Source organism: Dendrobium catenatum, unplaced genomic scaffold, assembly GCF_001605985.2.
Source record: "Dendrobium catenatum unplaced genomic scaffold, ASM160598v2 original_scaffold_61322, whole genome shotgun sequence".
Classification (NCBI taxonomy): domain Eukaryota; kingdom Viridiplantae; phylum Streptophyta; class Magnoliopsida; order Asparagales; family Orchidaceae; genus Dendrobium; species Dendrobium catenatum.
In genome coordinates, this window is record NW_021379772.1 from 870,788 (window position 1) to 894,426 (window position 23,639).

The 23,639-nt window shown below is 35.5% G+C and overlaps 1 protein-coding gene across 3 annotated transcripts in view; it reads right to left on the bottom strand.

Moving 5' to 3' along the window:
• The window catches only part of LOC110112924 (shewanella-like protein phosphatase 1), a 30,981-nt gene extending 9,800 nt beyond the window's left edge, over positions 1–21,181 (bottom strand). The window contains exons 1-4 of one of the 3 annotated variants that reach the window (XR_003699523.1): positions 20,967–21,181; positions 15,898–15,998; positions 7,972–8,085; positions 2,337–2,549 (exon numbers count right to left, since the gene is read on the bottom strand). Coding sequence is in view for 2 of the 3 variants with exons in the window: in XM_028691738.1 (XP_028547571.1) it covers positions 2,337–2,549; positions 7,972–8,085; positions 15,898–15,998; positions 20,967–21,120 (582 nt within the window). In the remaining variant the exon portion in view is untranslated. Of the gene's footprint in view, positions 1–2,336; positions 2,550–7,971; positions 8,086–15,897; positions 15,999–20,742; positions 20,799–20,966 lie in introns of those variants that run through there. The other 2 variants (XM_028691738.1, XM_028691739.1) reach the window with 2 other exon arrangements.
• Positions 21,182–23,639: the final 2,458 nt, after the last annotated feature.

Genomic DNA, 23,639 nt, shown 5'->3' on the forward strand with positions numbered 1-23,639 from the left:
AATGCCTAGTCGAAAATATTACTATGATCCATTCTCAAAAAATCTCTTGCCAGTAAGGACGTGGTACGTGTCCTCTAACCGGCAGTTTCGCCGCTAAATGGCACTGCAGGTAAACGGTTATGACCCGGGGCCCTCTGAACCGAGTGGTTTTGCCGCCAAATGGCACCACAGATAGCGGTTATGGCCAGAGCCAATGCGCTCCTTAATGGCGTCAAATCCTTGAGATATGAATCAATAGGATATGATCGATAGGGCACAAAGCCCTCTGTTAGCTAAGGTGAATTCAAATTTGTCCCCTTAGACAAACATTCAACCCCGGTCTATAAGGTTCCCTTGGACGAAGCAACCCATGGCTGCCGACAAGGATCCTTCTGTCAGGTTGGGTCGACTACTCCTCTGACTAAGTAAACCAGGGACCACGATGGCCCGGGATGACAGAACCATGGGATCTTGATCGGGTCCATCATCCATTCACCCACCATTCACTTTAAGTGCAAGATGGTGAAGTTTCTATTTTAAATATGAAATCTCCAAATTCTCCAATCTTTCCAATCTCAAACCCTATGCTGCTACTATATGCCAGATAACACGTATAATCTACGTATCTGATTGTCGACTAGCCTTAATCGAAAGTTCTCTCTCGTTATCGAGAGAGGTAATTCTATAGGGGATTGCGCCTATAGGAAACCAGAACTCAGATCATAAAGTCCTCACAAAATGAGGGCGAAATCTCTGGGTAGTGTCTTATCTACAAACCCATCTTCCTTCCAAAATTTACCTCGGAACTTAGTTCGTTAAAACTTCCTCGCCGAATAAGAAAAGCGAGTGGAGGCCGAGGCCGAATTTTCGGAGCCCACAATATTCTCAAGGCAACATGAATGTCAATCCTTCTTTTATTAATTCGAGAATAATTTCAGATTGGTGAAGGTCTTGCACACAAAATGCAGAAAGAAGATGAGACTAACTAGCAATAGAATAGAAGCAATCTCTTGGTTACTACTTTGTATAAGGACCTCTGGCAGGATAGGATTGCTAAAATTGTTAGAACTAGAAATGCCCCTATTATAGCACTCTTTCTAAAATGGTTTGTTTCCTTCATTCTTGAAAAGATACTCTCAAAGCTTGAAATTCAGGTAATCATCTCATTAGATAAGAATTGTAGCGAGGATACTGATGTCTTCATCAATCCTCTTAACTATGGGTTCTTATGGTGTTAGCAACCCTTCATACTAACCTAGCCATTGCTTTTTGTGCTGAGTTTAAATTTCTGTGGGAGACACCTGACCCTATCACATGTCTAGATAGATAGAGCTAGAAAATAGGAGTGAGAATAAGTGAATTTGAAGAGTGACTAGGAAATTAAGTAAACCTGAGGAACAATAAAAATGACATGAAATTCAAAATATGGCTATTAACCCCTTATTTATAGGATTAAGTGGGCTATCGGAAATATTATAACTATAAAAAATAAAAAGAATAATACATGATTGGACTACTACAGACCGGTTCATACACGTGAACTAAGCCAAAATGTAAAGACATGGTCATCTATCTCTGACGTGGCTAGGGATGCATCTGGTAAGTGCTTTATGTGGGTGGTGAGTCCTTGAGGGCAAGTGCCCAAGGCGACTCCTCAAGTGAGAGAGCATTGAACGATTTCTCCAAGATGAACAACTTGGGAAAGTCCTTTTAAGGCAAATGCCCTAGATGAGTGGCAAGTCCCTTTGTGCATGCAATGAGTCTTCTAAGCAAGTGTAGCAGTGACTCGATACAAACACAGTTAATGAAGCCATAATTGTAAGCTCTATAGATGTGTGCTTTCTATAGATTGGACGGAGATATCCATGGAAGGTGGATAGCCTTGACTTGAGAGAATTGTTGAAAAAGCTAAGTCCTCATCAAGCGAGTTCTGCATAAAGAGAAGCCTGGTGGAGGCGATTTTTCTAGTCAAACTTGCTCGAAACATGTGCAACCTTGATCAAGCTCTTTGAGGCAAGCTCCTATAACATGAGCTTTATCAGGGTGAATGCTTGTCTGTCCCTGACCTTGCTCTAGTAAATGATCCAAAAGGTGATGCTCGTTAGGGCGATTGCACTTCTTGACCGAGCTCATCAAGAATGTACCTGCTTGATACCTGCAAGTTACCTATATCGATATACATAGACATACACTTTTGTACTTTACATATCTATATATGGAGTGGAGACACATTTACCTCTCAAAATAAAATAAGACAAATTAAATCAGTCCGCAAAATGATGTAATGAAAAACATAAAAATTAATCAAGGTAACACTTAAGACAGCTGCATGTAAAGTTTAAACAGCAGAATAGTACCTGAACAAGATTCCAAGGATTCCAATGGCCTTGAGATGCTCTTCTATTCTCCTTCCATCTTTTAGAAACACCAACCCATCCAACAAAAGCTCGCTCCCAGTTCTGATCATGCTCTTCTAAGTATTCAACGAAGTCTACACACTCCTCAAATGCCCCTGGATCAACATATCTGAAATCACCTTCAACATTCATTGTTTCATGATTTCCATTTACCTAGCAAGTGATTAAAAACCTTTAGGCTGTGTTTGGATGCTAGGAATTCAACTTATTCGATGAAGAGTTAAAAATTTTAAATAAATGGTTGTAGATTTATAGTCAAACCATAAATTGTTGGGATTTGATTTCATTCCCTCCACTATACCACAATCCAAACATTAGCGTTCAATGATATTGATGGGAACTAAGGTGAAATATTTAAAAATAATAATAAATCGTCCTTTATAAATCAGGTAAAAAGCTAAAAAGAAGGAGAAGTGAGGGTTAACAACAAAATTTTCCACTATGACCCAGGTCAAAAGAAAACACAGAAAGAGGAGAGTAAGGGTTAGATGAAGTAAGGAAATTGAAGTGTCAGAAAAAAGAAGAGAGGAAAATAGATGAGTGGTTGCTTCATGCTAGAGAATGGGGAGAAGATCAGTTGTATTATTAGCTTAATATGAAAAATGTCTTGCAAATTTCCTCATCCCCCAATTGAAGACTTCTGGAAGTTCACTTCTCACAATTGATGCCAGTTCTTTGTGTATGTGAATTTTGGAGACAAAAATTGAGAACTATCAGGTTACATGAGATCGTCAGATTATGCATGGATTCAACCTGAGAGTGTGTGCAGCTAGGATTCAAGATGTTAGAAGTTTCATCTGTATATGGTGATTCTGATAGGAAATACTTGAGTTCGCAAGTAATCCTATTGAAAATACTTGAGTTCGCAAGCAACCCTAACAATAAATTGGTACAAACAGCAAGAAGAACACAAGAATAATAAAGAAAGGAACCCAAAAACAGTAGATATTATTAGATAACTAAAAACAAAGCAACATAAGCAAATATAAAATTGATCCTCTATTCGAGAGGAGGATCGTTCTCTCCCAATCTCTAGACATCAAGTCTAGAGTCCAAGACACTCAAGAGACTCCAAGAGAAAACAATATTCAAGCATGCCCTATCCCTTCCTTCTCATGCCCATTTATAGCCGTAGCTGCCCATCCCCCCTAGTCAAATATAGATTAAATCCCTTGCCAAAAATAGATTAAATCAAATAGATTAATCCCCTTGCCAAAATAGATTAAATCAAATAGATTAATCCCCTTGAAAAAAAATAGTGTAATCCCCCTTGCCAAAACTAGATTAATTCAAATAGCGGACCCCACTATTAATGGGCGGCAATCAAATAGGGTGTGGGCCCATGGGAGGCGGTTTGACCCGCCCCATATAGACTAAGGCCGGCCCATGTGGGGCCGGTTGGGTCGGTTCAGGAACAGACCTAACAGATTCTCATATATATATATATATAGTGGCGGATCGAGCCTTATTTTTTAGGGTGGTCAAACTCATTATATAAAAAATTAAATAATAAAAATTAAAGAAATATATATAAGCTAAGCAAAGTATTTATATTACATTAAAATTTATGAATTAAAAAAATAATTGCAAACTTTATATTCTACTTTACATTTTTTATATGTTGCATAATAACTTCAGGAAACATAATCAAAATATTTCATTCTCGTTGTATGATAATTAGAAGTCATTAAGTCTGTTCCATTACCTATTTGGCCTTTGCAACCGATTTTAATAATCTTCATGCAAAAAATGTTTTCTCCACTATAGCAATAGCAACTAGTATAGTTTCAATGCGAAGAGAGAGATTTGGGAGCGATTCAGGAAATCTGAAATTAACCCTGTGAACATGGTTGGGCTTTGGGAAAAAAGGGCAAAATATGAGGTGTAGAGGACAAATTACTAAATTTATCCTCATTATAAAGGGAAATTTTAATTTTTTTTGAGGGTGCGGCAATTGCCCACCCTGGGCAAAGGCATGGGTCCGCCCATTTATATATATATATATATATATAGAGAGAGAGAGAGAGAGAGAGAGGGGGAGAGAGAGAGAGAGAGGGAGAGAGAATTTCATATGAAGGATTTTGTGTGAGAAGAGGAGAATTTCATATGATTCGTAGGTTCGATTGACAAAGGATGAGAGAAGAGACACAACCGTGCAATTCAGGGCTACAATTCAATGGAGACAAAGGATAAGAGAAGAGGAATGTGTATTCCTACTCAACAGGAAAGAAGTGTTTGGGTTTTTAGTTCGTTAAAGTTTGACAATGGCTCAGAGCGTTTCAGCGAAGTCAGAGATGGAGAAAGAAGAGGAAGTTGCATATTGTGTTCTGCATAAAAGAGGAAGAAGATAGATTTTGTGTGCGGCTTCGAATGGAGAAGGCATTGAAGAAATTGTGTAATTCAAGTGGTTGTTGCAATTACTGTTTCATGTAGCTGACCCCATGTAGTAGGATATAGACTTGATTTTATTCTTATTGTTGTTGATGTATTTTAAATTGCCCTTGATGACATTTGACACCTATAGCATTATTTTTTATGTTAGTTAACATTGTTAATGTTATTTTATGCAAAAACAAAATTGAGCAGTATAGTCGAGACAAAGTATTGAGACAAATGAGTGTATTCTCGGAAATCAAGGTAAGAGGTAAGTTAATATCGTTTATTTAATTAAAATTTTTTATGTAAATAGAATTCTACATTAGCTATATAGATTGATGTAATCATGTTTCTGTTAGTTAGGTTGGGCATTAAAGAAGGGCAATTAAAACTTAGAAAAGTATTGAAGTGGGAAGTTTGATCTTCGAAAATGAAGTGATATGGGTGATTATATTTTATTTTATAATAATTACAATTCTATTATTGATTTAATGCACTATATTGAGACAAAATCTAGTATATACACTTGCTAGATTTAGTAATATTGTATTACAATAAAGTGATGAACCATATGACTTGTGTTATAAGATAATGCATAAAAAATATGATATCAACAAATTGAGACTCATATGTATGTATAAATTTTAATGGAAAGAATAAGTCGTGATATTGAAATGATGTAACAAAATCACAAAGTAGACGCATGTAAATATAGGAGTTCATCCTTGCATGATGATAGTTGGGGAAGCAATATACCTGTGTACAAAAAATGAAAAAAAAATGTTGGAAATAAAAATGGTTGTATCTTTATTGGAATTTTAGATGGTGCTCCTAAAATAAATGACTTCTTAAAGTTAAAAATTGGAAATTGAAATATTACAAAATATTCATGTAAAATGATGATTATCAGTGCTCATAGTTATGTTTATTTTTAATATCAAAAGTTAATGATAAATTATGGCTACTCACATGCATATTTATTTATTATTGCTATATTATAGAATTGTAATCAACCATTGAGTTTCATGATAAAAACGCAACCAAATTAATTAAATATTTTAGATAAATCTTCAATTAAGTAAATGACTAATGGAGAAGGCTTCATCTACAGACACAAATGTTCAAATGAAAATAAGTAAAATTTATGTTATATTTGTTCAAACTAATAATTAAGGATTAGTGTCGCTTTCCAAGATTTTGGATGTTATTTATTTAATTATTGCTAAAAGAACCAAACAATCATTTGACTATTATTTCCGACTTGATATTTCAAGTACTTGGACCAGGTCGTGACAACCAGCATACAAGGTGATGAGGACATCAGTTAGAGATTGTGACATGTGTACCATCGACAGAATCGTAGATCGACAGCTACGATTCGGAGCCTTAACTTTTGATGTATTTTATGTTTTGTTTATTTTGCATTTCAGTTTTCCTATTTTACCCCTACGAGTAGTGAGTCCTTATTTTAGCCCCGAGGGCATTTGCATCTTTCTTCTTTTCTTTATTGTTGAGGCCTATATATATAGAGGTCTTTTCTTGTATGAGATTAATGATGAATGAGTAAAAATTTTAGATTATGAGTTCATGAGTTGTGAACTCTTGAGAGAAGAGGTGAAGCCAAGGAGAGGCTCAAACAAAGTGCCCAACAGCACCTTCGAGCGAGCTCTTGGTTTTCTCTATTTTCTCTTTTCTTTCCCTTCCTCCTATATCTGCCACCACCCATAATTCTCCCTCCTTGCCACCGGCCAAGCCTGTCCCTAGCTTTTCCCCTCCCCTCCATAACCCGCCAGCCCTATCCCCATCATCCCATGCCGCTGGCAACCCCACCCGCCCCTACAGCCACCGGTCCCCACCCCTCAACCGCCGGCATCCCCTCCCGAAACCCTTTTAGCCACCGACCACCTTCCCGATTAATTTGAATTTCAAATTCAAATGGCTTCTAATTACTTTCCTAAAATATCCCAAATGACAATTAGGAAAGTGTCCTTATTTGAATTCAATTAAACTTTGAATTTCAAATACTTTCCAATATTGTTAAATCCCAATTAGGAAGCCTCCACAAATCAAATCAAATCTAAAATATAATTTCAGATTTGATCCCAATTATTATTTAAGTCCTTGGGCCCACATACATTGAACCTAGACACTTAAATCCCTTCCCCATATGGTCGGTCCCCCCAACCTCCTTTTCTCCCTCCAATCTAGCTTTTAATTGCCCATTAATACGTCCCTAAATCCCTCCTAGCCGCCGCCCCTTCTAAGCCCAAAATTTGGGATAGTTTTGAATTTCAAAACGGCTTCCCTCCCTCCCATCGAAAATCTGAAATTAAAATTTCAGATTTCTCCTACAACCTTTAGTCTTCCTTTCCGTAGTCCAACTCCAAAAGGAACCCCACCTTAACCCTAGTTGAAATAGTACTCCTCTCCAACTTCTCCTATGCTTCTCTCCTACTCTAATCCTTACACATACAAGGATTATTTTCAAGCCGACGTCGCCTCCATGAATGGCCGACCTAGAACACGATCACATATTCGTGTACGATGAACGGACCTTCTTCGATCCCCTTTCTTTGACTTAAACTTGGATGTTGACGACACCATGGACAATTACGTGAATCACATTCTTTTCACATTAGGCCTTCTATCGAAGAACATCTTCCGACCGGAAATTGGCGAATCATCGGACGTCCATCTACTTCCCCTCCTCCGACTACCTCTCAGGCGAATAATACCGTAGGCATCACTTGTCTCTTAGTGGCATCTCTAGGGTTGCTGATATCTATCTTTGCTAAACCCTACTTTCATGAGTAAGAGTGAGGGGACTCAAGGTGAAAACATCTATTTGTTAAACCGTGGATTTTTGTTATTCATAGCCATTTGTTTTACTTATTTATTTTATATTATTTGCAAGTATCCTTCTAATCTAGTTTGTAATCGCAGGCTATTACATGACTTCTAATTGAAAATTCAAGAATCCAACTTGGTGAAACATAAGGCTTATAATTGACAACACTTTTCAAAATAATTATTAATTTCCAAAAGCAATTCCTGTTTTTTTTTTCCATCTACGTTTCACATCACAAGGCTAACTAAATTCTATAATGTTGGCATCCAAAACATGCATAAAGGTATAAAAAAAGGAAAAAAAATAATTATTTTGCTCAAGAAAATATGGGCATCCACAACAAAATTATACCTGAAAGACCGCACCACCACTAGATTTTGCCTGAATATGTAGGGAGCGTAGTAAAGATAAAATTGCTATTTCATCTTCACCCCGATCAAGGATGTCTCCAAGTTGAACCACCACCTGGAATATGTGAGGATAAGCAAATAAAAACCACATTGTTTTAATTTGAACTTGCCATGAAGTGGCACATGCACTTGCATTATCGTAGAACAGTGAATTTACAATATATGAAAAAAAAACAGTAAAAGCCACAATGGAGCCAAGTGTTGATTTCAAAGAAAAGTGATGCACAGCTGATATTAAAAGTATTTTCAAAGGTCTAATAACAAGTCTTGACAGCCTTTCAATGAACAAGATTTACCTTCACAAGGCATAAAAGTCGATCCGATCCAAATACTAATGAACTCGAGTAATAATTATTGAAACAGAAATCTTGATTTGAATATAAAAGTAAAAAGGAATATAAACGTATTAAGCTCAGACATTTTTCTGATATTATTCTATCTTTAAATCATGTAATTTTCATTTCACAAACTGCAAAAGCCTATGTTTGTAGTTAAATAGTAAAAATGAGGGAATTCCTAAAAATTAACCTCACAAATATTCTGAAAATAAAATTTTCACAATCTACTTGAAACCATGAAGAACCAACACCATAGAAATTATAATTGCTACTTTTCACTGAGTACATCATTATTGATCTCTTAATTATAAATATTTAAATATTTGAAGTTTGTTAATCAATCACGAGTTCCACGTATGAATAGTGGTTAACGGAATACACAAAAAATACAAATATGGGGACACGATTATTTCTATGTAAAAAACATGTATACTTACTAACAAAACATTTACTATTATCATTAAAATATGTTAATAGAAATAAAATGAAGATCTTTGATGGCTTGATCAAAAAGATGAAGTAATATGTTAAAAGAAAAAAAGTATAGAGAGAATATAAGTGTGCAAGAGGGAAAAAAGAATAAAAAGGTCAAAATAGTCTCCAAACTATTTCTATGTGGCAATTATAATCCCAAATTATTTCATGTATTCAATTTAGTCATTTGACTCCTCAAATACAATCCCAAATAGTCCCTCACTACATAAATTTGACAAAAATACACATAATTTTTTTGAGACATTTGAGCCATCAAGGCAAACTCAGACATGCCTCATATACACAAGCTTTGAACCCAACACCTCTCAATTGATAGTCAAAGCCCCCAACCAACAGACCAAGGTGAGCTGTGTAGTGCACACGAAGTTAATGAAGGAGGCCTGGAAGGAAGGGATTCTTAGTAAAATAAAAATTTTATAATAAGATTATTTGGGTCTAATAGGATTAGAGTGGCATGACTTGCATTCAAATTGCATCTAGATGTGCCCAAGCAATGCTCAAGAAGTGTCCAATATTTTTAAACACAAATTATGGATTAAGCAGAATGCCCAATTTGATATTTTCTTGTTTCTCAATGTTTATATTCCAAGCACTCCCTAAATCGGCACAACAAAACTTCAGAAGTGTCCATTCTTATAGTCCAGTAGCCCTACTACAATGACACTAAATCATTGCCTTCATTCATTATGATAGCACAGGGGTGAGATAGATAAAAAGATTAAAAGAAAGATTAGGGAGGACTCTCCAAGGATTGCATTTTCTCATTAAAAAAGTCTTCTCTAAGAAGCACAAAAGAACAAAGTAGAACACACTCGATTTGTTTCCATTTAAAGGTAAGATGAATAAATGACAAAGAGTCATTGTATATTGACTCCATAGCACAACTATTGGATTACTCATCAAAATTTTGAGAGAAAGGGTTAGGCCAGTCATTTATGGTGGAGGGAGTGTTAGGAAAGAGAGTGGCATCAACCTAAGGGAGGAAGTGTTAGGAAAGAAAGTGTCATCAACCTGAGGGAAAGTAAAATTAGCCACAAAGTAATTGCATAAGATGTCAAGAACCTCAAGATAGAACACCAAAATTTACGTGATTTGAGTTAAGTAAGCCTAACATTCACAAGCTTGCATAGATCAATTAGTCAACTAAGCTTTAAAAGAGGCACATGAAGAATTACACTTTATACAAAATTAAAAATATAGATAAAAGATATGATTTTATCTAATTGAGGCAGATTGCAACCTATTGTAAAGATAAGGGCTAGACATGGAGAAAGATATAATAATGTTACTCCAATTTATCTCTTCCCCTCCCTATTGTAAAGCCCAAATGAGAACTACTCATTGCTAACCAAGAGCTTCTTCTCTCGCTAGAACCAAAAATAACAACAATTCTTCCTTTCTGAAGAAATCAAAGAACTCGCCATGTAAGCACAAAGCAAAGAACTTCTTTCATTCTTTCTTTCACAGATGGAACCGCTCTCCTCTCTTTCTCTTCCTCTCCGGTCATTATTGCTTATTTTGTGATGCATAAAAGAAATGCAGCCATTTTTTTATAGTGCTCAAGTATAGTAAGGTAGCAAGCTCGAATTTGTTGGCCACTATTTCTGAAAATTAATTGTGAATGAATTAACCTAGAGTTAGATTAATAACCATCTTTGAAAATCAAATGCGAGTGAATCTTGAGTTAATAGCCACCAAGGCTGGAAAATAAAGACCAAGTCTTATACAAGACAATTTATAAAATTTTGACTCCACACTTAACAATCTCCGACTTGGAGTATGAATTTCAAATGTATTATGAGTGATTATGTCTAAACACATCTTTGAGAGACATCTTCTTTCATCAGTTGAGAAGGTTAACAGAGGATTTGCAATACCTCAGTCCATCATTGTGTCAAGATGCGTGTTATTATTATGCTGCACCTTTATTCTGAATTTTTTCTTATCCTGCAGAGCTCAGTTCATTGGAAGCTCTCACTTGATAAAATGCTTATTTCGCGAACCTGTTTTAGAGTCATTATCAATAAATTTCATACTTTACTTGTACTCAATGTCATATACCTAAAACCATTTTTTCTTAAATGAGCTATCACCATAATTTTAAAATTCAACACATCAAAACATGACATTGCGCTTTGCAACACATAGTCCACTAACTCTGTTCACATTTTAAACAACCAACACTCCCTTATAGACCTTAATGATGCCAACATCACAGAGATCCATATCTTGCAAAATTAATGGCACTTAAAACTATTAAATTATTCTTCAAATATGAAGCACACCTAACTCCAACTAACGATATAATCACACCACCATGCACTTTAACTTAATAACTCTACAACCTTCAATCATGCACATAGCTTCATTTCCCATGTAAACACAAATATCATAACTTAGCTTATATGCGAACAATCTATCTAAATTAGAATGCATGTGATTAAAACAAGTTGAGTTAATAAACCTCCTCATAAGCAGAAAAATCTACAACAGCACTTGCATCCGTTGGCTTATCCTTTTTGTGGTCATCATTTGCTCCTAGCTCTCTTTTTCAAAGCAAAATAACTCTTCTTTACATGCCCTTTTTTATGATAAAAATAATTTTTTTTAACTTAATCTAAAATCTACTACTACAATTAGAAGAGAATTCTCGCTCATAAAATCTCCCTCTAACATACAATAAACCTTCACTTCCCTCTAGCTCAGTGTAAATCTGGTATAGCATATGTATAGAACCGACAAGTTGATTCTACTCTATACATGGATGCAAGAGCGAGTGAGTTAAGATGAGCGAACCCGCAAGTGAGAGATTGAGAGAGAAAAGGAGAACAAGAGATATACAATTTGAGAGAGACACAAAGCAAAGGCTGATTAAGTGAATTATAAGTGATCAAGTGGATCAGTAGGAGACCGAACATGAGTAAGTTTCAAGCAATCACACGGCTAATTGTGAGCGAGACATTAGGCTTTTGAATAAAACTAAGCTCGAGCAAGGTAAGGGTTTTTCTTTCCTCTCAAAATTTAAAGTTAGATTTAATTGAGAAACCCAAAATTTAATCTTAAAGATTTCAAGAGATGTTTTAGGTATTTGTTGTGGAAAGGAATAATAGATCAAAAGAAGGGATATTTTGGTGTTTTGTATAAGTTGGAGGAAGGAGAACAAGATATGTACATAAAAATATATAGATTAAAATTTTTATTTCGTAAAATAGGGAAGTTAAAATATAATTATATAATAGATAGTGTCTTCAATATTTTAGCACTTGATCGATATAAAACCAAAATTTTAGAGAAAGCAAGAATAAATTAGTCATACTTAATCTAGAGTTGTACTTGTTCAAATATATAAATTTAGATCGAATTTCTATTCTTCAAATAGTTGTAATAAAATTTTTAGGTTGATTCGGTGATAATAGAATGAGAAAGAAAAAAAGAAATTTTGTGCCTTGCAAGAGAGAAAAGTAAGAATGTTATTTGTGTCATGTGCTAGATTTTGGGGTTATTTATTTTATTTTATAAGTTTAAGATTCATGAAGAATGATAAGTAATATGAGTATTGTATACATTATTGTGTATATGGTTCGTATGTCTTGAACTAGGAGGAACTGACAAAAGACAAGCCAAAATTAAAGTGACAATGAAGTTGAAGAGTTGGTCTTCCAAAAATTAATTTAGGTTATTATATTTTTATCTTACAATAATTACAGTGCCTCTCTCAAGTTGATGCATTAACTCACATGTCCTTTTACATACACATTTGATGCCGTTACAACTTGCATAAATATTTTCTTGCAATTGAAAAATGATTAAATAAGTATATTTTCTTGCATAAATATTTTCAAATTACAAATATTGGATAAAATGCACCTAATTTCATATTCATTTATTACAATTTTTAGAAATATATGTATGATAAGATAAATGAAAGTAATATGATAAGAAAATGTATATGTGTGTAGAATAATAGAGTTTACCCTCTTAAGATATTAGTTAAAAATATTAGTATACCCATGCACAAAATGGTTACATGTTCAAGGATTTCGAAAAGGATATGAAAATGGATGCGACTCAAATAGCATATAAATTAAACAGTGCTCCTATGGTGGGTGTATTTTGTTAAAAGAAAAAATATGATAATATATAACGTAAGAAGTTTCCTATTCAAAAATGAGGGTTTTAAATGAAAAAAAAAAAAATTGAATGGATTACAAAGGCTCATGTTTAATCTATTCTCAAAATAAAAAGCTAGAACATACTTTTGACGACTCACATACATATAATTTATATTATTGAAATTACTAAAGCATAAAACTATAATAACCAATGAGTAGTTATATTACTCACTCTACAAGATATTTATTTTTCTAGGAAAGGCTCCTTTAAGCTAGATGGGTAAAAGAAGAGATTTTATGATGAGGACATCGGAGATCAACGGCTACGATTTTTTTTAGTTATTTATTTATATGTTTTTTTTTTATATTGTTGTTTTTCCATTTATACCCTTATGGGTGATCATATAGTGTTGTAGCCCGAAGGGCATTTTAATCTTTGTTTTTTCTCTTTTCATGAGGCCTATTTATAGGCTAGCTTTTCTTGTATTGAGGATGATTATTGAATATGAAATTTTCAGTTTGTGCTTATGGATCTCTTTGTGAGTTCTAAGTTCTCTTTATTGGGATGATCTCTTAGTGAGTTCGTGAGAGGAGAGGCCCAAGTGGGGCAAAAGCAATACCCGTCAATCTTGGTGGATTCCAAGGTTCGCAGTTCTCTTATCTTTCTTGTTTTTTTTTTTATTTTCTCCTTGCATCGAATTTCCTCATCCACCCAATTCATCATCTAGCTCCACCGCCTAAATCCCAATTCTCCTTATCTCCCATTACCCGCCGGCCTGCAGGCCTTGCCGCCGCCTCCCCTCTATTCCGCCCAGACCCCCGGCCACCTTGCCGCCACCTCCCGCCGGCAAGCCAACCTCCACACCGTGGCCGTCCCCTTGCCACCCTCCTCTAGCCGCCGGCTCCTTTCCTTTGAATTTCAAATTTGAAATTCCAAAGTTTTATGAGCATTAAATGTTTCCTAATTTTTCTCCCTAATTCATGCAATCCATTTATTTGAATTCCAATTTCGAATTTGAAATTCAAATTAATCCAATTGATTGTCTTCCTATTAGGAAACTCCTCCTCTTTAGAAAACTGAAATTTAATTTCAGATTTTTGTTAAAACTGAAATTAAGATTGTGGTCCCCACCTAATTAAAACAAATCGCTCCCTCCTCTCTCTATATGGCCGGCCCCTTCATTGGGTTTTCTCTCTCCTATTGCATTAATTTCTCCCCATTTAATTCTCCTAAATTCCCTCTCATTCACGTTAATTCTCACAATTAAAACTTGAATTCAAATTCAAATTCATCCCGCCAATTTTACTTAATCTGAAATTAATTTCAGATTTCAAATAATTGCGCCAAATCCTAACCTAGCTCTAGCCGCCCCCTTCTCCACCTCCTCCCTCCCAAACTCCCACCTCCCTTCTCTTTGGGAGATTCCTGGTGACTGTCCAGAGAGCTCCAGCAAGTTGTTTTGCTGTCCCAACGTCCAGAATTACAGTAATTTTCTGTCCAGAAGCAATTCCAGCCAGCTTCCCTTGCTGCCCACAGTTCCGGCAACTCCCGTATGCTGTCCAAGTCATTTCCAACAGTGCAGTTTGCTGTCCAGGGAAAATCTGCACCTGTATCTGGCTGTCCAGCCAATTGGAAGGTCTTCAAACGTTATCCGGACGTTTCAAATTGTTGACCACGCTTTCAGGAAGGTTCATGGATGCCACCTACTTCCTTCCAAGCCTCATTACAGCCTCCGGAACTTCGTATCTTCCGACTATTTGGGGTAAACTCTCCTCCAAGTCTTTAATCTCTTAGTCGCTACTCAATTGAGGTTTATAAGTGATTCATGAAGGTTCATGCCATTTTCTCCGCTAAAACCTAGTAATTGGATGAGTCGTGTGAGGGATCTTCTCATAGCAACTAATCTTAATGTTAGTATAGGAATTTCTCGTTGAAACCACTCATGTATGCAAAGTAAGACTTAGTTGACTATTTAATGATCTCAACCTCTCGCATGTGTTTAGACCTAAGCTATTTTATCACCTTATTATTTTTATTTTGGCGTTTATCATCAAGAGGAAGCTTATAATTATTGTGCTCTAAAATTTAAGCGTGCAAACTTCCTTAATTTAATCATCCATGCTTGTACGTTTCACATCATTTTATATACAATAGACAAGGAGCTGCTGAGGATGGGTATTATCATGTATCAGTGTAACTTATTTTAGCTGCATTTGTTTGCAAACTTATGAGACTAAAATGATTTACATTATAATTTGGACAAGAACAAAGTTGTATTGTTTAAATCATCAAAATAAACTAAAAATCTTCTAATAAACTTCATAAGTAATGAATAAATATCATATGCCTTTAATTTACACCAAATGTATTCTTCTATATATGATATACTGAAAAGTGTACACTAAAATACTAAGGTGAAGCAAAAAAGCAGTCATCATACTCGATTGATAAAATTTGTAGTCACAATCGTGAATTTGCTCATGTCTAAGTATCAAAATGGAAAAAGTCAAAAACTACTCATGTTTTGATAAACATCTGTAGCAATTGAATCTCAACGGTAATCTTTTTAAATTTTTTATCTAGCTCTTAACAAATTTGTGAAAACTGGTCCTCGAGCCTTTCAAGGTAAGATAATTTATCTTTTTTCCCGACATTCTGGCGCCATTAACTAGAGAAGAACATAGTTACAAAGTCACCACCACAGTATCCTATTTTCATTTGAAACTTCAGCATTAGTGAACATCGCGTATTATCCAAAGAACCAACTTAATCATTAAGTTATTTGTTTATACAAATAAAATAATATGAATTGTCGAAAAACAAAATTTATATTAGCCACTAATTCAAGATACAGGTAAAATTCTTCAATGACATGCTTCTATAAACCGGCCCATAAAAAAGAAAGAAAAACAAATGCATACCGTTTCTCCACCAATCCATGAATCTGGACCATCTGAGCTTAAAACACCAGCCATTTCCAGTGCAGATCTTGTTTGCGTGAGATCACCATGCAGATCACCGACTAAAAAATATATATTTATGGATTAAAAAGTTAAATAAAAAAGATAAAATAGCAAAGTAAAAGCAAACAGAATGATGCTGATACGCCTTAGGGTTCCCAAGTTAGGATTTGCCCTAATGCTCTTCCAAAGAAGAAATTTCTCTTCCAAATCCAAGACAAAAATCAACACAAGAGAGATGAGAGGAAGAACAAGAAAGTTTGCATTCAAAATCCAAGAGAAACAAGATACAATTTGTCCACTTCGAGAAGGACAAGGTCTCCCACTACAAACCCTAGAAAAAACAAGAGAAAGAACTAAGAGGCTAAGAGAAAACTTCAATCTTGCATAACCCTAAAAATCCCCCCTCATTTCCCACTTATAGCAAGCAAAAGATCAAACCAAACCCACTAGTGGGCTGCCCAAGCTGAACAGCCCAGCTCAGGGCTGACCCGAGCCAAACCGGTCCAGAAATGGACCGGTTCCGCTCAAGCCGAAGCCCCCCCGCCCGCTCTGCGTCACGCGCTGCGCCCGCGTCCCTCCGCGCGATCCCTCGGCGGGTCGGCCGACGCGTCCCGCCTTTCCGGTCGCTTCCGAGCTTGCCGGGGTCGCCGGCCCCCCCTCTGCCGGTCGGCGGCGGCCCGCATCAGATGCACATCATCACAAACAAGAATTGTAAACATCATTAGAGTGAAATAATTGTTGGTGAAATTTTTCCATCCTCGACGGATTGCATATTTTGTGATCGAGTACGGTATGAGAAAGGTGATATATTACTCCGAAGTATAAAAATATCATTTTCTTATGCAGTCAATAATAAAATTTATAATTTTAGCAAAGATTTCTCCATTCAATATTTGATTGAATGGAGTTTATTTTATTCTGAGGTACATATGCCCCATAAGGACAAGCCCTTATGTTTAATTACATCTTAAGCATTTAGTACTTAAGAAAACTTTTGATTAAACTAGTGATTTTCTTCTTTTTTTTAAATCATCTAAATATTAGCTAAAATTTTGATTTTAAAATCTATGAAATTCTTGTTTAAAGAATTTTGGTCTTTAGGAATTTCAAAGGAAGAGGGATCAACTTTGATAGGAGTTTTTGGAATGAGAGCAAAAGTATGAAGAGTATGAGTACTTGATTCTGAGGGAAAACTTAGAGGTATTCAAAACAATCATATATTGGACTTTATATTTTGGAATCCAATTTTTTATTTAAGGTGGCAACTTTAATTTAGAATATTGGGGCTTATATTCCAACAACATGTTGAAGGAAATGCCCGGAAGGTGAGGGATAATGAGATGATTGAAATCAACCACTGACTCGGATCCTAGAACTAAGGTGAGGACAACTGAAGGGAAGTACCTCGAACCTAAGTCTAACGGAGTATAAGGGACTTACAAACTACACCTCACATGAGGAATATTTAGCCCGACCTCCGAATTTATTGTCCTTCCTAGAAAGGGCTACCAGCTAACCCACCTAGTCGCATTTAAAACCATTACATTCAGTCTTCATCCTTATGAAGAATAGGGAGGCTGCTTTTTTTTTAGAGGATATGGCTTACAACTTGGCTTTTAGGCAAATATTCCTGACCATGTGAGTATGCCGAAATGTTGAATCACTAATAGAGATTTTTTTATTATCTAATTCTTAAATGAAAGCTTTTCAACATGTGACATACTGGATTATGCATTATCAATTTGAATTTTAGAAAACTTGGTTTCTTGAAGTGAACCATACTTTTTATTTTATTTGAAAATCATGAAGCATAGATTGATTTTAGATTGCTTAGCATTTTAATGGGTAGAAAAAATAGTTTTATCCTAAGAGCCTATCACATCAACATGTTTAGGCCACCCTCAAGCAAAGGAAAGAAGAAACTTAAGAAAAAAACATGCATTTTTTATTGCACAATCAGGTAAACAGATCAAAACATGCTTATATATATAAATCAAACAAAAGGAATATAAATTATAAAGTCCACGTTATTACAACCATGTTTAGTAACTGAGTTAACTAACATTATACAACTCGGTCAAATATTTATTTACAGACTCTTACTTGTGAAGGTATTCAAGCTTCAGCTTCTAGGTAGATCTTAAGCTTCACCTTCAACATGTACATCCTTTTTGATCAACCTCTCCTTTGACCAAACCCCATAAGTTTGACATATAACTTAAATCTAATCAAATACATTTAAGAAATTAAAAGACTCAAAGCTGTAAAACAAAGGATTATAAAGAAATTTACATAATAAACATGTCACATCCAAAATTTATTTAGCACTTTAAGTGTTAAGCACCTATTTCTACCCTATTGACCATATCTATTGGGGGTTTAAGCTGCACCTGTCATACAAGCATTTTTATTTATGACTTATTGTGTCCTCCTTTTAGATATGGTCACCTGCAAAAAAAACATGTATATATTTCTATACTATCCATTTAAGGGAAAGTGCTCACAATACAGATAATCTAATATTCATCACACCAAATCATCAATCACATGCGTAAAAAAAGAAAAATCATAATCTTAGCAAGCCTAAAAGGCTGTGCACCTAAATGTGTGAGGCTTGTGTGGTATATACTACTATGGAAGGTGTTTCACTTAGAGTTTGGGTCTAAGGAAAAGATATCCAACTTTAACTTTTGGAATAAATATTAGAGGACTCTCCTTAGCTTTTGGAATTAAATAGAGAAAATTTACCTACAACTTAGATGTTGGCGGAGAAGTGATGAAACATATAGCTTTGAGGCTAAGGAATTGGATGTTTTCTCTTGCTTTTAGGATAAAGAAAAGGAAAGGAGATGTCCAACATTATTTTTTGGGCTAAGTGTTGGAATATCTTCTTTAGCTTTTGGAGCTAAGAAGAGGAGGATGTAGCATAGATGGTGGAAGAGAAAGAGAGGGAAACCTACAGCTTTTTGAACCAAGGTTAGAAATCTTCTAAGGCTTTTGGGGCCCATAGAAATGAAGGAAATTTTATAGCTTTGAGGTTACAAATCAATAGAAATTCTTTAGACTTTTTTTGTCTAAAGAAAGGATTTTACCCTTCATACTTGGGTTGGAAGGATGAAATCGGATATAGGACTTTGATTTCTATGTTTGATATAGAATTATCTGTTGTTTTTTTCTCAACAAATAAATGATTTTGTGCAAACTTTAATTCCAACCTGCCTATCATTTAATACACTATAAATGGAATTAAACTCCATATGTTGGTGTTGCTGTTGGTGTGGAGGATGAAGTTGCTCCTAGTGATGGTGGAATGTTGGTTTTGACTTCTCTAAATGATAGGCAGACTGGAAATGTGTTGGTTGTAGCCTTCACTATTGAACCTATTGGGCCTTTAAATGAGGGTGCTAATTCTTGTATGGTTAATTCTATAGCTACCCCTATTGCGTCCCATTGCGTTGTTGGAGAATCTAGTAGTTTATATGTTACTTTTTATCATGTGGAAAATGAAGATGTGAGCCACCTGGGTATTTTAGTTTCTGTTATTCCTGTCGGCAGTCTGGTTGACATGAATGTTGAACCTCTAAATAATGCTCCCACTCCGTTGGTGAATGTTCCTATTGAGCTGATTTCTTATGAAGATTTGAATGCCCAAGTCATGGGCAAGTGTATGGATCATAATGATTGGCTAGATGGTTCTTGTTCATCACAATGTGAGGATGTTGGGGCTCATGTTGACCCTATAGACGATGATGTGTACAATTTGAAAGTGAGTCGTATTGTCCAAAAAGTGTTTGGCAGTGGCAAGAGATGTAGCCGGAAATCTAAAAAGAAGTAATTGAGTGGTGTCATTTAATTTGTAATATCCTACTATTGGTCGAATGGTGTTGTTAGGTGTCTTGTGGTTTGATGGCAAGGATGTGGGTCGTTGGCTTTTGTTTTTGTACTATGATGAGGCAGGTTTCCTGCACGCCTCTCTGGAAGGTCATGGCTCGTTTTGGCAACCTTGGTGGATTCTTCTTCTGTATGTTCAAGGGTGGCTTTTGTGGTTGGGTTTTCTTGCTGATGGTTATTCTTCCTCCAATGGATGGTCCAAGTTTGGCAACTGGGTGGTGATTTTGAGTCCGACACTTCAGATTATTTATCCTTTCCAATTTACTCACTTTTTGTCGAGTCATGTGGCTTTTTTTTCAGCTTTGTATTTTTCTTTTCTTTTCTTTTTTTTTTTTTTTTTGTTGCTTTTCTTGCCTTTTGATTGTATGTCCTTTTTCTTTGGAAATAAAATCTATTTTAAGAAAAAAAATGTAAACACTATAAATAAAACCCAAATGCTGTAATTAAATTCAAGGAATAAGATTTTAATTTTCACCATTTTCTAATCTCTCTTCCTCCCCTTCTTCTTCCTTAAAGAGTTCACGCTTACTCAAAAGGTGCATTCCACTTCTTGATGATCAAGAAGCACAATAGAGAGATTCCTAGCAAAAGTGTATATTGAATGGCACAAGAGCTTATTACTCCAAAAAAAACTAAATTGAATAAAATTTTGTTCGTGGTTCTGGTGGATAATTAAAGTATTCTAAATTTTGGCCTAAGCTTCTTCATTGGTCTGTATTTAAATTCCATGTTCTTACAATGCTGCTTTTGTCAGTATTCTTGGTCCGATAATTACTAAAATAGCTGTTTGCAACTGCATACTGAGAAAGAAAATCTTGTGATTTCACAACCTAAAATCTTGTATTTATATTTAACCCATCAAACAATTAGTATACGCCAAATAATTTAAAAAAAAAAGATAAATATATTTACCAAGAACGCAAGAACATTAAACGGCTTGTCATGTAAATGCCACAAAAAAACACACACACACACACAAGATTGGTGCAACAAATGGCAAACCATATCCTTGATGTGGAGCATTAACATCTGAAAAAACATTCAGCAATAATTAAAATGTGCATGAGAAAGAAAATATTTCTGTTGGCCGTCTTCAAGACAAGAAATTAAAAGTTCGATTTGGAGAAAAATCTCACCAGCAATTATCCTGCGGCCTGGAGCAGAAACAAAGGTAGGAGGACTTCCTCTGATTGTAATTGGCTTCAGAGTTCCATTAACATAAGCCGGTTCTGAAAGCTTCCTGTTTTGAGATGGTGGAGGAGACAACGAGTTGAATGAGAGGGAAACCATTTTCCTTCTCCGATCTTCTTCAGAGCTTTAGGCCTCTATGCTCTGTAAGCTCTAACTGAGCAAGTTTTAGCAATTTATACTTTCGATTAACTCTAGTATTAAATGCATCAAAGCAGCAACTTTCAGCCAACCAATCTTAGACCCACCAGATAAGTAGAGTTCTGGGCACCATAGGTGAACTTAACCTTCTTCAAAATGGGAACACCCAGGCCATTCCGGTTGGTCATTTTAGCTTGTGCCTCTTGGTATTTGCATATTTTTTTTTATTTTTCTCAAAATATCTATCACCTTTTTGAAAACTTATTTTTGTTAACTTTTCAAAATTTCTTGCATAATATTTTAAAAATATTTCTCCTATCAATTAATGTGTATTGTGAAACAGTAAAAGCGTTTGAATCACCAGAGCTTTTGACAGAAGCTTGTCACGGCTTCTTGAAGAAAAAAGGAAAAAACCGAAAAAGCTTTTCAGAACAGAGAAGAATAATTTCTTAATATGGCATTCAACTAATACAACCCAAAAGGCTTATTTAAAGAAAAATAAGGCTATAGGATAAGCCACACACAAACTAACAAACTAAAGAAAATGCTAAAGAAACAAAACTAATAAAATCTGGAATATTTATCTAATAATCACCCCCTTAGTCCAGATTTTAAAAATATCAGAATCAGTCAAACCGTCTCCCAAATCTGCTGCTATTGCCAAGCTGACTTCTTGTTCAACTCCTTGTGACAAATTTGGACAATACCTCTTAATGTGCCCTTCTTTGTTACAATGAAAGCACTTCCTGTTGGAATTGATTCTACGCGATTCTGATCTTCCTCTAGCGATCAGAATGTTGTTATTCTTATCTTCTTTCTGATCGGTTTTCCTTAGAACATCTTTTGACATTAAGACGGACTTAACCTCCGTCAATGTCAAAATTTGCTTCTCATACAACATAGTGTCAACAATGTTTTCATACGTCATCGGTAGAGAGCTGAGGAGTATGATCCCTTGATCTTCTTCGTTTATTTTTACATCGACATTCCTGAGGTCAAGAATCAATTTATTGAAATCGTCCAAATGCTTTATGAGTTCTTGGTTTTCTTCCATTTGGAGCGTATACAGTTGTTTCTTAAAAACAGACGATTTGTAAGAGATTTTTTCATGTAAACTGATTCAAGCTTCCTCCATACCTTTAATGTCGTATCTTCTTCAGCAACCTCTCTTAAAACTTCGTCATCGATAGAGAGAAGGATAATACTGTGAGCTTTCAATTGAATTTCTCTCTCCTTGGCCCTGTCGGTGATTGCAGTGAAATTCTCTTCAAAGATTGCATCGGAAAGGCCTTGATGAACCAATAGAGCCTTTATCTTGATCTTCCAAAGCCTGAAATCGTTCTCCCCTTTGAACTTGTCGATCTCGAACCTTTGCATCGACATGACAAAGAAATCAAGATCTTGAAATCCTCTGTGCGATTTGCTCCTCACCACTTACATATCCCTTCTGTAAAACCCTTAAAAAGCTGATTTTTTTTAGTGCAGTTCGTCCGTACGAACTGGATTTAGTACGGGACGAACTGAAGAAAATTTGTGAAGAATCTGTCAATTTTGTTTGTACGAACCTGGAAGGGTCGGGACGATCCGTCTGGACAAAATTTGTGCAGAGAGCAAGTCGTCCGGACGAATTTTAATTTCGTCTGTACAAAATTCTGCCCAAGGCAAATCGTCCCGGGACGAATTTTGGATCGTCCGGGACGATCAGTGTTAATAAATATCGGATTTGAGATATTTTGGATCATTTTGAAGAGAGAGAAAGAGAAATCAGGAGAGAGAAAGAGAAGGAAGAGAAGGAAAAGCTTGGTTTTGGAGCCCGCGGAGCGCTTTTCGTCCGACGACGCAGTTGGAAGATTTGTTTGTCTCGCAGTAAGGACTCTGATTCCTATTTCTGTTTTCAAAGATTTCGAGTTTTGGTATTTCTGTGCTCAGATTTGTGTTTCCGTTACCGAAAAACGCGCATAATTTTGTATTGACGAAAGTTTTACTGCACAACTTTTGATATGTTTCTGATATGATAGTTCTGTGCGATTTGAGTATTTTCTGTAAAGTTTCTACCGGTTATTTTGAGTTCTGTGCGATTTTTATCGAATAGAAAATTATGAGGATGTTGAAAAATGTTGCTTCAGTACAATGAAAGTCTTATAATATTGTTGTGAATGTTCTGCGGTAATTTGGTAAATTTCTGAATCTGTGAATTTTGTGTAAATTCTGTATACTGTCGTTATGCTGCCGATTTTTCGTACGACCTCTAATTTTCTGAATTGATGATTTGAATGATTGAATATGCATACGAATGTGAATATATGATTTAATTATTGTTATTGTTACTGAAAGACAAGTGAAGACTGGTTGAACCGTTGGTTGGAGATTGACTTGACCTATATAAGATGGTGGGCCGACGGACTTTTGACTTATTGATACTATGGACATGGATACTATTGATACATTGATACTAATTTATTGATATTGACTCATTGATA